This window comes from Apostichopus japonicus, chromosome 14 (assembly GCF_037975245.1).
Source record: "Apostichopus japonicus isolate 1M-3 chromosome 14, ASM3797524v1, whole genome shotgun sequence".
In the NCBI taxonomy this organism is placed as follows: domain Eukaryota; kingdom Metazoa; phylum Echinodermata; class Holothuroidea; order Aspidochirotida; family Stichopodidae; genus Apostichopus; species Apostichopus japonicus.
Window position 1 is genome coordinate 6302882 of NC_092574.1, and position 18052 is coordinate 6320933.

Consider the following 18052-nt stretch of genomic DNA (forward strand, 5'->3'; position numbering starts at 1 on the left):
AAGCCCCTTGGACCCACCCCTCCCCACCCTCCATCCCATTCAACAAGGATGAATACACATAAAATCCTGTGCTTTCAAATATTTGATATTAATGAGATCTCAAACCTATGTACCTGCATTCCCAGTTGCCTTCTACAGTAACCCCCACACCCCTTACTGCACCACATGATGGATCCACATATGGGTGGTGCCTGTAAAAGTTGTACAAGGTAATTTTCTACACTGATGTATTTGAGTCTAAGCAGTTTACCAATTTGGAATGAAATCGAAACTTTGAAACGGTGGAAATAAGATGGTCAAAAATTAATATTAGACTTCATTAAATTCTCACACACATTATGGGGACCCTAATAGTTGAAAAAAAAAAAAAACATTCTACATTACATCAAATATACATCTCTTTAATCTATGCTGTTGGAAATGGTAAAAAAATCTTTCTGGAGCAATATGAGAAAACCACAACAGTGTACCACCATATTTTCTCTGAGATATATCAAATTGTGTGAATGTAGCATATGCAACAGCGTATTTTCTTAATGGCGCTTTCCAATCATAACCACCCCTCATTCCCACTAAACTAGTGGAATGATATGAAAACATTATTTAGACATAATATCACAATATTAGGGCATTATGGAGGTCTAACCCTGTATACGGTAACTGATTCCACACTAACTGACACCAACTGCCCCATGCAATGAGCTAGATAGTGTACAATCTGTAATTTTCAAGACATATCAAACTTTATTTAGCAGGGATAAAAGCAAATAGTCTCCTGCCAAGCCCCTTGGACCAACCCCCTCCCCACCCTCCATCCCATTCAACAAGGATGAATACACATAAAATCCTGTTCTTTCAAATATTTGATATTAATGAGATCTCAAACCTATGTACCTGCATTCCCAGTTGCCCTCTACAGCAACCACCGCCCCTCCCCCCCCCCCCGCACCCCTTACTGCACCACATGATGGATCCACATATGGGTGGAGCCTGTAAAAGTTGTACAAGGTAATTTTCTACACTGATGTATTTGAGTCTAAGCAGTTTACCAATTTGGAATGACATCGAAACTTTGAAATGGTGGAAATAAGATGGTCAAAAATTAATATTAGACTTCATTAAATTCTCACACACATTATGGGGACCCTAATAGTTGAAAAAAAAAAAAAACATTCTACATTACATTTAATATACATCACTTTAATCTATGCTGTTGGAAATGGTAAAAAAATCTTTCTGGAACAATATGAGAAAACCACAACAGTGTACAACCATATTTTCTCTGAGATATATCAAATTGTGTGAATGTAGCATATGCAACAGCGTATTTTCTTAATGGCGCTTTCCAATCATAACCACCCCTCATTCCCACTCAACTAGTGGAATGATATGAAAACATTATTTAGACATAATATCACAATATTAGGGCATCATGGAGGTCTAACCCTGTATACGGTACCTGATTCCATAGTAACCCACACCTTGAACTGCCCCATGCAATGAGCTAGATAGTGTACAATCTGTAATTTTCAAGACATATCAAACTTTATGTAGCAGGGATAAAAGCAAATTATGTCCAAGAGGGCAGCCAAGCCACTTGGATCCACCCCCCCCCCTCCCACCGACCCTCCATCCCATTCAACAAGGACGAATTCACATAAAATCCTATGCTTTCAAATATTTCATCCTAATGAGAGCTCTAACCTGCTTTCCCAGTTGCTAACCCCCCTCCCCCTCCGCTCCCCCTTTCTGCTCCACATGATGGTTCCATATATTGGTGGAGCCTGTAAAAGTTGTAATAGGTAATTTTCTACACTGATGTATTTGAGTCTAAGCAGTTTACCAACTTGGGATGACATGGAAACCTTGAAATGGTGGAAATAAGATGGTCAAAAATTAATGGTAGATGTTCATTAAATTCTCACATGTATACATAATGGGACCCTAAAAGTTGAAAACAAAAATAAAATTACCTATCTTTAATACACTTTAATCTGTGCTGTTGGAAATGGTAAAAAAATCTTTCTGGAACAATATGAGAAAACCACAACAGTGTACAACCATATTTTCTCTGAGATATATCAAATTGTATAAATGTAGCATATGCAACAACATATTTTCTCAATAGCGCTTTCCAATCATCTCCACCCCTCATTCCCACTCAACTAGTGGAATGATATGAAAACATTATTTAGACATAATATCACAATATTAGGGCATAATGGAGGTCTAACCCTGTATACGGTACCTGATTCCATAGTAACCCACACCTTGAACTGCCCCATGCAATGAGCTAGATAGTGTGATAGTGTACAATCTGTAATTTTCAAAACATATCAAACTTTATGTAGCAGGGATAAAAGCAAAATATATCCAAGAGTGCAGCCAAGTCACTTGGATCCATCCCCCCCCCCCCCACCGACCCTCCATCCCATTCAACAAGGATGAATTCACATAAAATCCTATGCTCTAAAATATTTGATCCTAATGAGAGCTCTAACCTGCTTTCCCAGTTGCTACCCCCCTCCCCTCCCCTCCCCCCTATCTGCTCCACATGATGGTTCTACATATTGGTGGTGAATGTAAAAGTTGGAGAAAGTAATTTTCTACACTGATATATTTGAGATTGAGCAGTTTCCCAATTTGGGATGGCATGGAAACCTTGAAATGGTGGAAATAAGATGGTCAAAAATTAATGGTAGATGTTCATTAAATTCTCACATACATAAATGGGACCCTAAAAGTTGAAAACAAAAATAAAATTAACTATCATTAAATATACCTTAATCTATGCTGTTGGAAATGGAAAAAAATCTTCCTCAAACAATAGGAGAAAACCCTAACAGTGTACAACCCTATTTTCTCTGAGATATATCAAATTGTATGAATGTAGCATATGCAACAACATATTTTCTCAATAGCGCTTTCCAATCATCTCCACCCTCATTCCCACTCAACTAGTGGAATGATATGAAAACATTATTTAGACATAATATCACAATATTAGGGCATTATGGAGGTTTAACCCTGTATACGGTACCTGATTCCATAGTAACTGACACCAATTGCTCTGTGCAATGAGCTAGATAGTGTGATAGTGTACAATCTGTAATTTTCAAGACATATCAAACTTTATTTAGTACGGAGAGCCAAACGTTCCATAAATGTCGAAAAAGAAAGTGAAGTGTCCAAGTTAATATATATATGTCCAAATCGATATCAGCATGTTACAATTCCATATGAACATGTCGAAACAAAATACAATATGCCATTGCGTCTATCAACATGTCAAATTCAACATCAGCATGTCGAAAACTTGTAACAGCATGCCATTACTACATTGGTCATGTCAACATGCTATATTTACGTCGTGCTATAATTTTGGCACTTCGGCGCGCGCCAACGTTTCGTATATGTCGAGATTTATTTCAGTATGTCCAAAACTTGTGTCAGCATGGTGAGCGAAGAGTAGTGAAGTATTGCCATGACAACGTTGCACATGGTTCGTGTCGTTCACACGGTACTATGGTTGAATCATGGAGCTATATAAACAGAAGGAGAAAACCCACTTTGAAGTATCATTGTAACCGACAAAATTTGATCGCCATAAGTAAACATGCCTCAGGGCACAAACACGGGTAAAGCCATCATCAGCTATTACGTAATCCTGGTACAAAGGTCATTTCGTATATAGCGTCCCTCACAACATAACAACAGACACTCCGATCCTAACGTATATGTAATTGAAATAGTATACACAGTACTCATATATGTTACGTTACGCATACCTGTAAGAATTTCGATCGGAATATATCTTTCATTTCTCACCGAATCATGCGAAGATTCGTATTTAATAATTAATTGTTTATCTCAGCATATATTTCATCGCAATATATGAACAAGTTTTGTTTTTGGTGGGCTTCTTGTACAAGCTACGGCTTCCAAGCCCTTCCACCATTTTCTCTCCGAAATTTCCATTATTTTTCTTTTATATGATTTATTACTTATTATTTTCTTTGCATGGTATTGTCTTCACAGTCCTATTATTATATAAACATTGTGAGGAAATGGAAAAATAAATGAAATGAAATAAAACTTTTCTTCGTTCGTTAGGCAAATAACGTTAGTGCTGTTTGCTATTGCATTGGGAACCTAGTGTTATAAAATTAACAAAATTAATTTAACACGAAACATGGCTGTCAAAAAGCTTTGCATCCGCCGAGGACATTAGAAATGTTCATGCTACAGGATATAGTTGAATTTATGGTGAAGCTGATGATTGAAGAGTTTGAAAGGCTGGATGTTCCAGACGACATAAATTTGGAAGATACATTAATTGTTGAAAAACATGAGGAACAAATTCTAAGATAATTAGCAGGTTATGTGCCATTTGCCCTTAAAAAACGTTACATGAAAGTTAAGAGTACTCAGAATGCTTTAATATTTTTACAGTACTTAAACTGTATGTCTGTTGCAGGTGAAGGTCACAGTTTTTTAGATGAGTTGCGACCAATGGGATCGACTCACACACCCACCGCCGTGCCTGCCTATGCCAGTCACGGGAATACATCGATATAGCAAAATTACGTAATCAGTTCCTGTTCCTGTTTCGGATAAACATCTCTCGTTACCTCCGCGGAGCGCAACAGATGTAACCCCTGAGGGAACGAAACGTATCTCACTAAGGAAAAGTCGTAGCTTTCCGCTACAGTATATTCAACCATAGTACCGTGTGAACGACACGAACCATGTGCAACGTTGTCATGGCAATACTTCACTACTCTTCGCTCACCATGCTGACACAAGTTTTGGACATACTGAAATAAATCTCGACATATACGAAACGTTGGCGCGCGCCGAAGTGCCAAAATTATAGCACGACGTAAATATAGCATGTTGACATGACCAATGTAGTAATGGCATGCTGTTACAAGTTTTCGACATGCTGATGTTGAATTTGACATGTTGATAGACGCAATGGCATATTGTATTTTGTTTCGACATGTTCATATGGAATTGTAACATGCTGATATCGAATTGTAACATGTTGATATCGATTTGGACATATATATATTTACTTGGACACTTCACTTTCTTTTCGACATTTATGGAACGTTTGGCTCTCCGTAATTTAGCAGGGATAAAAGCAAATAGTCTCCTGCCAAGCCCCTTGGACCCACCCCTCCCCACCCTCCATCCCATTCAACAAGGATGAATACACATAAAATCCTGTTCTTTCAAATATTTGATATTAATGAGATCTCAAACCTATGTACCTGCATTCCCAGTTGCCTTCTACAGTAACCCCCACACCCCTTACTGCACCACATGATGGATCCACATATGGGTGGTGCCTGTAAAAGTTGTACAAGGTAATTTTCTACACTGATGTATTTGAGTCTAAGCAGTTTACCAATTTGGAATGACATCGAAACTTTGAAACGGTGGAAATAAGATGGTCAAAAATTAATATTAGACTTCATTAAATTCTCACACACATTATGGGGACCCTAATAGTTGAAAAAAAAAAAAAACATTCTACATTACATCAAATATACATCTCTTTAATCTATGCTGTTGGAAATGGTAAAAAAATCTTTCTGGAACAATATGAGAAAACCACAACAGTGTACCACCATATTTTCTCTGAGATATATCAAATTGTGTGAATGTAGCATATGCAACAGCGTATTTTCTTAATGGCGCTTTCCAATCATAACCACCCCTCATTCCCACTAAACTAGTGGAATGATATGAAAACATTATTTAGACATAATATCACAATATTAGGGCATTATGGAGGTCTAACCCTGTATACGGTAACTGATTCCACACTAACTGACACCAACTGCCCCATGCAATGAGCTAGATAGTGTACAATCTGTAATTTTCAAGACATATCAAACTTTATTTAGCAGGGATAAAAGCAAATAGTCTCCTGCCAAGCCCCTTGGACCAACCCCCTCCCCACCCTCCATCCCATTCAACAAGGATGAATACACATACAATCCTGTTCTTTCAAATATTTGATATTAATGAGATCTCAAACCTATGTACCTGCATTCCCAGTTGCCCTCTACAGCAACCACCGCCCCCCCCCCCCGCACCCCTTACTGCACCACATGATGGATCCACATATGGGTGGAGCCTGTAAAAGTTGTACAAGGTAATTTTCTACACTGATGTATTTGAGTCTAAGCAGTTTACCAATTTGGAATGACATCGAAACTTTGAAATGGTGGAAATAAGATGGTCAAAAATTAATATTAGACTTCATTAAATTCTCACACACATTATGGGGACCCTAATAGTTGAAAAAAAAAAAAACATTCTACATTACATTTAATATACATCACTTTAATCTATGCTGTTGGAAATGGTTAAAAACTCTTTCTGGAACAATATGAGAAAACCACAACAGTGTACAACCATATTTTCTCTGAGATATATCAAATTGTGTGAATGTAGCATATGCAACAGCGTATTTTCTTAATGGCGCTTTCCAATCATAACCACCCCTCATTCCCACTCAACTAGTGGAATGATATGAAAACATTATTTAGACATAATATCACAATATTAGGGCATCATGGAGGTCTAACCCTGTATACGGTACCTGATTCCATAGTAACCCACACCTTGAACTGCCCCATGCAATGAGCTAGATAGTGTACAATCTGTAATTTTCAAGACATATCAAACTTTATGTAGCAGGGATAAAAGCAAATTATGTCCAAGAGGGCAGCCAAGCCACTTGGATCCACCCCCCCCCCTCCCACCGACCCTCCATCCCATTCAACAAGGACGAATTCACATAAAATCCTATGCTTTCAAATATTTCATCCTAATGAGAGCTCTAACCTGCTTTCCCAGTTGCTAACCCCCCTCCCCCTCCGCTCCCCCTTTCTGCTCCACATGATGGTTCCATATATTGGTGGAGCCTGTAAAAGTTGTAATAGGTAATTTTCTACACTGATGTATTTGAGTCTAAGCAGTTTACCAACTTGGGATGACATGGAAACCTTGAAATGGTGGAAATAAGATGGTCAAAAATTAATGGTAGATGTTCATTAAATTCTCACATGTATACATAATGGGACCCTAAAAGTTGAAAACAAAAATAAAATTACCTATCTTTAATACACTTTAATCTGTGCTGTTGGAAATGGTAAAAAAATCTTTCTGGAACAATATGAGAAAACCACAACAGTGTACAACCCTATTTTCTCTGAGATATATCAAATTGTATGAATGTAGCATATGCAACAGTGTATTTGCTCAATCGGACTTTCCAATCATCTCCACCCCTCATTCCCACTCAACTAGTGGAATGATATGAAAACATTATTTAGACATAATATCACAATATTAGGGCATAATGGAGGTCTAACCCTGTATACGGTACCTGATTCCATAGTAACCCACACCTTGAACTGCCCCATGCAATGAGCTAGATAGTGTGATAGTGTACAATCTGTAATTTTCAAGACATATCAAACTTTATGTAGCAGGGATAAAAGCAAAATATATCCAAGAGGGCAGCCAAGTCACTTGGATCCATCCCCCCCCCCCCCACCGACCCTCCATCCCATTCAACAAGGATGAATTCACATAAAATCCTATGCTCTAAAATATTTCATCCTAATGAGAGCTCTAACCTGCTTCCCCAGTTGCTACCCCCCTCCCCTCCCCTCCCCCTATCTGCTCCACATGATGGTTCTACATATTGGTGGTGAATGTAAAAGTTGGAGAAAGTAATTTTCTACACTGATATATTTGAGATTGAGCAGTTTCCCAATTTGGGATGGCATGGAAACCTTGAAATGGTGGAAATAAGATGGTCAAAAATTAATGGTAGATGTTCATTAAATTCTCACATACATAAATGGGACCCTAAAAGTTGAAAACAAAAATAAAATTAACTATCATTTAATATACCTTAATCTATGCTGTTGGAAATGGTAAAAAATTCTTCCTCAAACAATAGGAGAAAACCCTAACAGTGTACAACCCTATTTTCTCTGAGATATATCAAATTGTATGAATGTAGCATATGCAACAACATATTTTCTCAATAGCGCTTTCCAATCATCTCCACCCTCATTCACACTCAACTAGTGGAATGATATGAAAACATTATTTAGACATAATATCACAATATTAGGGCATCATGGAGGTCTAACCCTGTATACGGTACCTGATTCCATAGTAACCCACACCTTGAACTGCCCCATGCAATGAGCTAGATAGTGTACAATCTGTAATTTTCAAGACATATCAAACTTTATGTAGCAGGGATAAAAGCAAATTATGTCCAAGAGGGCAGCCAAGTCACTTGGATCCACCCCCCCCCCCACCGACCCTCCATCCCATTCAACAAGGACGAATTCACATAAAATCCTATGCTTTCAAATATTTGATCCTAATGAGAGCTCAAACCTGCTTTCCCAGTTGCAGTACAGTGTACAACCCTTTTTTCTCTGAGATATATCAATTTGTGTGAATGTAGCATATGCAACAGTGTATATTCTTAACAGGGCTTTCCAATCATCTCCACCCCTCATTCCCACTCAACTAGTGGAATGATATGAAAACATTATTTAGACATAATATCACAATATTAGGGCATCATGGAAGTCTATAACCCTGAATACAGTACCTGATTCCATCGAAACCCACACCAATTGCTCTGTGCAATGAGCTAGATAGTGTACAATCTGTAATTTTCAAGACATATCAAACTTTATTTAGCAGGGATAAAAGCAAATAGTCTCCTGCCAAGCCCCTTGGACCCACCCCTCCCCACCCTCCATCCCATTCAACAAGGATGAATTCACATAAAATCCTATGCTTTCAAATATTTGATATTAATGAGATCTCAAACCTATGTACCTGCATTCCCAGTTGCCCTCTACAGCAACCCCCGCACCCCTAACTGCACCACATGATGGATCCACATATGGGTGGAGCCTGTAAAAGTTGTACAAGGTAATTTTCTACACTGATGTATTTGAGTCTAAGCAGTTTACCAATTTGGAATGACATCGAAACTTTGAAACGGTGGAAATAAGATGGTCAAAAATTGATATTAGACTTCATTAAATTCTCACACACATTATGGGGACCCTAATAGTTGAAAAAAAAATAAATTAACTATCATTTAATATACCTTAATCTATGCTGTTGGAAATGGTAAAAAAATCTTCCTCAAACAATAGGAGAAAACCCTAACAGTGTACAACCCTATTTTCTCTGAGATATATCAAATTGTATGAATGTAGCATATGCAACAGCGTATTTTCTCAATAGCGCTTTCCAATCATCTCCACCCCTCATTCCCACTCAACTAGTGGAATGATATGAAAACATTATTTAGACATAATATCACAATATTAGGGCATTATGGAGGTCTAACCCTGTATACGGTACCTGATTCCATAGTAACCGACACCAACTGCCCCATGCAATGAGCTAGATAGTGTGATAGTGTACAATCTGTAATTTTCAAGACATATCAAACTTTATGTAGCAGGGATAAAAGCAAATTATGTCCAAGAGGGCAGCCAAGTCGCTTGGATCCACCCCTTCCCCCCTCCCCCCCACCGACCCTCCATCCCATTCAACAAGGATGAATTCACATAAAATCCTATGCTTTCAAATATGCTATGCGAATGACAGCGCTAACATGCATACCTGCTTTCCCAGTTGCCCCCTCACGATCCCCCCCCCCCCCTTTGCCCAACATAATGGTTTCACATATGGGAGGTAGCGGGTAAAAGTTAGACAAGGTAATTTTCTACACTGATGTATTTGAGTCTAAGCAGTTTACCAATTTGGAATGACATCGAAACTTTGAAACGGTGGAAATAAGATGGTCAAAAATTGATATTAGACTTCATTAAATTCTCACACACATTATGGGGACCCTAATAGTTGAAAAAAAAAAAATTTAACTATCATTTAATATACCTTAATCTATGCTGTTGGAAATGGTAAAAAAATCTTCCTCAAACAATAGGAGAAAACCCTAACAGTGTACAACCCTATTTTCTCTGAGATATATCAAATTGTATGAATGTAGCATATGCAATAGCGTTTTTTCTCAATAGCGCTTTCCAATCATCTCCACCCCTCATTCCCACTCAACTAGTGGAATGATATGAAAACATTATTTAGACATAATATCACAATATTAGGGCATTATGGAGGTCTAACCCTGTATACGGTACCTGATTCCATAGTAACCGACACCAACTGCCCCATGCAATGAGCTAGATAGTGTGATAGTGTACAATCTGTAATTTTCAAGACATATCAAACTTTATGTAGCAGGGATAAAAGCAAATTATGTCCAAGAGGGCAGCCAAGTCACTTGGATCCACCCCTTCCCCCCTCCCCCCCCACCGACCCTCCATCCCATTCAACAAGGATGAATTCACATAAAATCCTATGCCTTCAAATATGCTATGCGAATGACAGCGCTAACATGCATACCTGCTTTCCCAGTTGCCCCCTCACCATCCCCCCCCCCTTGCCCAACATAATGGTTTCACATATGGTAGGTAGCGGGTAAAAGTTAGACAAGGTAATTTTCTACACTGATGTATTTGAGTCTAAGCAGTTTACCAATTTGGAATGACATCGAAACTTTGAAACGGTGGAAATAAGATGGTCAAAAATTGATATTAGACTTCATTAAATTCTCACACACATTATGGGGACCCTAATAGTTGAAAAAAAAAAAAATTAACTATCATTTAATATACCTTAATCTATGCTGTTGGAAATGGTAAAAAAATCTTCTTCAAACAATAGGAGAAAACCCTAACAGTGTACAACCCTATTTTCTCTGAGATATATCAAATTGTATGAATGTAGCATATGCAACAGCGTATTTTCTCAATAGCGCTTTCCAATCATCTCCACCCCTCATTCCCACTCAACTAGTGGAATGATATGAAAACATTATTTAGACATAATATCACAATATTAGGGCATTATGGAGGTCTAACCCTGTATACGGTACCTGATTCCATAGTAACCGACACCAACTGCCCCATGCAATGAGCTAGATAGTGTGATAGTGTACAATCTGTAATTTTCAAGACATATCAAACTTTATGTAGCAGGGATAAAAGCAAATTATGTCCAAGAGGGCAGCCAAGTCGCTTGGATCCACCCCTTCCCCCCTCCCCCCCACCGACCCTCCATCCCATTCAACAAGGATGAATTCACATAAAATCCTATGCTTTCAAATATGCTATGCGAATGACAGCGCTAACATGCATACCTGCTTTCCCAGTTGCCCCCTCACCATCCCCCCCCCCCTTGCCCAACATAATGGTTTCACATATGGGAGGTAGCGGGTAAAAGTTAGACAAGGTAATTTTCTACACTGACCTTATTCAAGATTAAACAGTTAACCGTTTTAGAGTAACATCAAAGCTTTGAATTGTTTGATATTATTAAAGATGTTATACTCTCTGGGATGTAAATGCATTACTTTGATGCATATTTACGGAGTAGTATGCATGCCCTGAACTTACCTGCTTCTTGCCTTAGCTATCTATAGTGAACAAAAAATTCCTTTTCCCTTGATGATGTGGAAGTTGTTTGATCTAAATATGAAGAAATAAAGAAAATGTCCATGTCAAGATATTACAAACTTTCTGTTGTACATTCCTTGTATCTCCATGAGGGCAATTAGGATTAAGATAAATAATACCACATTAATTAAACAATAGGAGTTGCAACTGCTGGAATGAAATCCAGGGTGAAGAGCAATCATCATAGCATATAACACTACTTGAAAACCGTATATATGGCACAATTTGAAGTGAAATAAAAACAAATTATCTCGGTTGGAAGGAATGCAATTTCTTCCCTAGTAGAGTGTCACAGAACCACCGAACCTCTTTTCTATTTTGTTGTATCTTATATTCCCATTGAGCCTATATGAATACAAAGCTTTTATGCCAATCATGTAAAGTATATATCTGCCACCAATTGTAACTGCAGGTTTTACCAATTAGCATGAAGCCTGCATAAATAGCATAAACATGTTATTAGAAATAGTAGTCATCATTGTGCAACTTCTAAAGTGTAATTTTAAATTGCTAAAAAGTAAACAGTGATTACAACAGCAACATTACTTGTACAGATATAGTTCTGAAGCAATAAAATTTATACTTACCAGTTTAGCATTGTGACAAGTTGACAGATCTTGATAGGAATCGCTAGATGGCTCAGGTGCCAAATTCCGTCCATACTCAAAATATGCTTTATCTGAATTCGTCATACACGAATACCTGGAACTTGTTTTCAATAAATTCTGTACTTGCATGTACAGAACTCTTAAGGAGTATGTCAAATTTAGGTGAAAGAGAGTATTTAAACTATGAAAATCTCTTATATTATTACATAGGCTATTCTGTAACCTTGAAGAAAAAAAGAGTTCTAACAATTAATTTACGACAAAATCCCCCGTATGGATTACCTTCAGCATATACAGGCTATGGCTACTATTTCAGGAGGCTGTATCATGCTTTTGTATATTGATATTGACAAATGGTCAATTCAAAATTATTACCTACTAGTAAGCCTAAGTGAAATCTTTCCAACTATTTATATTTGTTTATGGAGGTGTAAACTTCTAAAACATGAACTCCCAGACAAAAGAATGCATAGATGCAAACAATGTTGGGAAGTACATACCATTTTCATGCAATCTGGGATCATATTTTAGCAACAGCCTTCTCCATACACTGCTTGCCAACCAAAAGTGGTGCTTGCATTATTGCCACCATGCCCCCTCCCCTCCCCACCCCACCCCACCCTGCACTAAAAATTTCTTATAAACCCCTAAAAAAACTCCTTTTCATACTAAAAGCTCTATCCAACACTAAGCCGGTTATACAATTGATGGATCTAATGATGTGAGTAAATACATGTACTTGCTCTTTGAAACCGAGTTCCACTTTCCTGAAAAAAGGCATCCCCCCTCTTTGCCAGGCTAACACCAGCCTGCGCCCTTGAAATGTGGCTTTGGTAACCAGAGCCTGGCTTTTGAATTTTCTGTATACTATTTGTACATAGAGTTACACATTTTGGGGGGCGCTCTTCAAAAATACCATAGGTCCCCACAATGTGTGTTGAAAAATTTTCAAGAAAGAAGAAAAAATTAAAAAAAATTAAAAATCCTTATTTTCATCTAAAACATGCAAAATAAGTTTTTTATTAGCAAAACATTATGGGGACCTGATACAGGTCCCCACAATGTTCACAGTCCCCATAGCGAAGGTGTGTTGTCACATGCGGGTCCCCGTAAACCACCTTACGCAAACACACACATACATGTATATGCATATATATATATATATATATATATATATATATATAGGTCATATATATATAGGTCATATATATATATAGGTTATATTTAGGCTATAATTATAGGTTATCATTATAGGTTATACATAGGCTGTATACTTAGGCTATATACCAAGGTTATATATAGGCTATATATAGGCTACATATATAGACTATATATATATCTAGGCTATATATATTGGTTATATATATTGGCTATATATTGGCTATATATATATATTGGCATATATATTGGCTATATACCGCCTAGTCCACGAGTACGCTAAATATAATTAACCTAACGTAGTAAAATATCTGAAGTCAACGAGAAAACGGAACATATTGACAGGAGTACTGTATAGCTAAACATTTTTTTTTGGCTTTTTGGAAACTTTCCTCGGTAATAGAGGGATTATATAAGTTAGTACGTGAGCCTTCAATGAGAGAATTATAATGGTAGTAACTAGCGATAGCGGGAACACATGTCACATTTGATATGACCATAACAATACATAAAGGTAAAACTCCACCGAAATCACGAAAAAGGACGATTAAGACTATAATTATAATCTGATACTCACGAGACTGGTTCCCATATTTGATTCGTTTCTGAATAATAAAAATCTTTTGCTCGATTTTGATCCGTTTTATGATCCGGGTATTCGTTGAAGAGACCCCACCGGTAATGACCCCACTCGTGTACCAACACCCTTCCTATCAATTAGAGAAAGTTATGGTTTTCATTTTTTTTCTTTTTCTTTTTTATGATCAGAAGTTTACTTTTCATTTGAGTTTAAAAAGACTTCTGGCTTAAAATTAACTGCGTCTTTGTCTGTTTACAGTGTTTCGGTGGAAGTTGTTTAATTGAAACATTCGATTTTATTAGGTAAGAAATCTTCGCCGCTTTATTTCGTGCCTCAGAGAAGTGGATACTATATTATTGGTTTAGACGTTATAATTGGTTTAAACGTTACCATTGGTTGAGACGTCATCAGTGGTTAAGACGTTATCATTGGTTAAGACGTTATCATTAATTTAGACGTCATCATTGGTTAAGACGCCATCATTGGTTTGGACGTCATCATTGGTTTAGCCTTAAAGGGAGCTTCTCATAAAATATTCTGAGACCGGAATCGATACAGAAGTATTTCTTGCCCTCAAACTTCCAATTTTCTCTACTTTCTCACCGTAATCGCCCACGACGGAGTACAAATTATCTGCGTACGATAAGAATGATGACGTCATATGGATGTAGAGTGACTGCTCCCCACAACCAGCAAATTGCTTTGTATACGGAATTGCGCCGTTGGCGCCATCGGGCGAAAATCTCGGATTATAAGCTGCAACAATGATGTCAGCCCCTTCGAAAGTTGCATTTCCCGGGGCGGTGTAGGATGGGCTGTCAGACCAGGTCTTTGGAATGAGAATCGTGACCTCTTTGAAAAATGCCCTCTTTTTGGTTGCATTGTAGAGGTAGGCCGATCCGTTAATGAACATTTCCTGGTAAGAAGAGATAATCAAATGTCTGTTTCATCATCTTAGATGAAAAGTAAACGTAATTTCAATACGACAAAAATAAAGAATAATAGTAATGTTACCAGTGTGCGTTCAGCAGGAAACTGTTGAGCATTTTCACGTATGCAAAAAGTCAAACGTTTCCGCTCAGGGCATTAAGCTATCCAACTCTCTATATAGAGTTGCATAGCCTAAACGAATTGTTCCTTCGATTTGCGATAACCGATCATGTTGATATTTTACCATGATAATGATCAATGCGAAGAATAATGGGTTAAAGAAGGTTACGGTCGTCGAGTGTCGGGATATTTTACATCCAGGCGGAACAATTTTCTAATACTCATAGAGCAAGCACAACAGTAGCGTAGGAAGGTATTTTTGAGTGGGGGGGGGGGGCTGAAGACTAATGGCCGGCCTGGGGGAGGGGTCTGGAATTTTTTTACATTTCCAGGTGGCCTCAGATGCAATTTGGTGCAATATAGCACACTTCAACACCCACTCCATTTTGTAACCTTAATTTTGTATTTTCACCTGGCCTTAGATGCAATTTGGTGCTCTAAATGAGATTTACGCCCTTGAAGCACAACAAATAAATTAATACGAATGCATCGGAACATATTTACTATGAAAATATTACATATTCATCACCAGTGATTAATAGCGTAAACTTTGAGAATCGTACTTTGAGTAAAAGAACACTAGGCTAACTCAACTCTCCCAAACCCCTCCAGACCCCGACCTGTAATTTGTAAGGGGAGTCGAGCGGTAAAAGAGGGCATCCGAGCCCATGTTTTTCAAACTAAAATCTTTTCCCTTCCAGTCCTTCCTTGCGACGTAGCCTTTATATATATATATATATATATATATATATATATATATATATATATATATATATATATATATATATATATATATATATATATATATATATATATATATATATATATATATATATATATATATATATATATATATATATATATATATATATATATATGTATATGTATACTAATGAAGTGCAATCGGAACTATTGTCTTACAATTCCTCTCCCCCACCCCGTCGTCCCAGGCCCACGGTAGCCAGAGTAACTGATGTGGGGGGGGGGGCATGTCAACACATGAAGATCCACTCCCCGTTGAGATATATTTGGAGAGGCTTAGATGCCTAATGATGCACAATTACGCTGTTGTAGACCTAGGCCATAAAACTGATTACAAACTGGGTAGTAGTTTTTGTGGTTTATTGGTTTAACGGGATAGCAGTTTCATCCGTACTCATCCTTATCTTCTTGTATGAGCTGGAGATTCCCCCAGTGCCCCCCCCCCCCCAACCGTGGATATATGTGCTTGCCTCTTCCCCCACCCCTTCTTCCCGAATCCGCTCTAGTAAAATAAAATAGGCCAATTGAACTATCTGTGCTAGCCTGTCCTATGACATATTTGATTGAAAATACCGTAGATCTAAGCCTATGTATGTAAATGCATCATCGTGGGGTATTTAAGTGCGGGTTGTATCTCCCTGGTTGTATCGTGGTGGTGATTGATGATGGACTGATGGTCTGATGGGGGTGAGGAGAGTAATCCGTGTAACGACCGGTACTCCCCCATCGTTGCTATGCGCCACTGCATGCATGTAGGCTGTAGAGACTGTGAAATATATCTCGGGTGGGAAACCATATAATAAAACAACCACTTATATGGAACAGAATAAATAATAAATGGACAATTAGACCTATATATAAACTATCATTTACCTTAATAACGCCGATTAGTTCCAGGTTTTCTGGTTCGTCTTCGTGGATTGCGACCACAATTCCCGTGTATTCGTTGTTTTCAAGTTTAACACCAGACGGCTTGTTCAACCCTGTTACAGGAGACGTGACTAAATAAAGGATCACAGAAACCAAACACAGTGATAAAGATAGCAGTGCCATTTTATAATGACTGGTAGCTTAGTGTACTAAACCAACCAACTTCCAAATAGGAACAAACTAACGCCAAATATGTACTCTGTCAGTTGAAATTATGCCTCCTGAGTTGACGACATCAAACGGCAACTTCACAGCAAGAAACGTCTTCACCTGTATAGTGACATGTGAACGGGAAACTCATACTATTCAACATATGATCGTGTGACTCTGACTGTCTGTGCCAAAATGATCAGAGCGTTACGATAGATAGCATACCAGAAGTACGATGAAGGTCATAGGTCATGAAATTCTATCTTGGCACCAAATGCCCTCGAAAATTCATAACCATGGCGGGAAAACCCCCTTTACGGCACTTCACTTACGACTGTTGACGCTTTCATAGTTTTTATTATTAATTATCTGAACCGTGATTGTCTGTTCTTCCTATTAGTTGAGGAAAGTTTATGTGACGTTGTAGTTCAAGTTGAGGAATTAAGCCCTCAGAAAAAAAAAACAACGGTCACCGTGGAGAAATTCCCTTCATTTCACTGGTTTTACTGAATGTTCAGTTCTTTTTGAACTAATTAATTTAATATATAATGTTTCCTACAAATTTACAAATTTTACCACGTTAATGGTTTCAAGACTACTTTTCTCAGTATAAACCAGTATATATTCAGTATATAACTTGACACTAGCCACCGATATTGAGGAGGGTGCATGGGATAATGAAATTACTCCGAGCAGGTTTGGACGCTAGGGTTATTAGGTGGTAAATTATATGAAATATAAAAGTACGTCACTCACCTCAAACACTACAGTCCTATTTGCGCTAGGTCGCCGTCTCGTACGAATACTACAGACAGGATCCAATTAAAAATCCAAACACAAATCCCGCTATCAAAATCCTAATCCATAAAAACAATTCGCCCGGAAGCGGGGCAACACGTATCCGATTTGATATTGAATAAAAGTAGGGAAAAACAATAAAAGTTTTCCGTTTAAGCGTAATTTCGTCGTAAGTATAAGCGTTGTCGATCCGTTGAATATCGTAATCCAAGTCCGAGTCGTCTGTCGTAAAAAAACTCTATATTATCTATCGTTGTGTGAAAGATTTCGCTTATCGTTCGTCGGAATAAAACCATCCATTGTTTTTATCGAAACCAATGTCTCTTGACCTAGTATTAGTCATGACATTGATAAAGTGATTATTGATCGTAATTAATCTTCTAAAAATGAGGGCGCACTTTCGATTTGAT

The 18052-nt window shown here is 37.8% G+C and overlaps 1 protein-coding gene across 2 annotated transcripts in view; it reads right to left on the reverse strand.

Annotated features, from left to right (window-relative positions):
- Window positions 1-17049, reverse strand: part of LOC139979686 (calcium-activated chloride channel regulator 1-like) — a 125422-nt gene extending 108373 nt beyond the window's left edge. The window contains exons 1-3 of one of the 2 annotated variants that reach the window (XM_071990721.1): window positions 16638-17049; window positions 14556-14868; window positions 13950-14082 (exon numbers count right to left, since the gene is read on the reverse strand). In XM_071990721.1, the coding sequence (XP_071846822.1) occupies window positions 13950-14082; window positions 14556-14868; window positions 16638-16817 (626 nt within the window). In that variant the 5' untranslated portion in view covers window positions 16818-17049. The remainder of the gene's footprint in view (window positions 1-13949; window positions 14083-14555; window positions 14869-16637) is intronic. The other variant, XM_071990720.1, reaches the window with a different exon arrangement.
- Between the last annotated feature and the right edge of the window lie 1003 nt (window positions 17050-18052).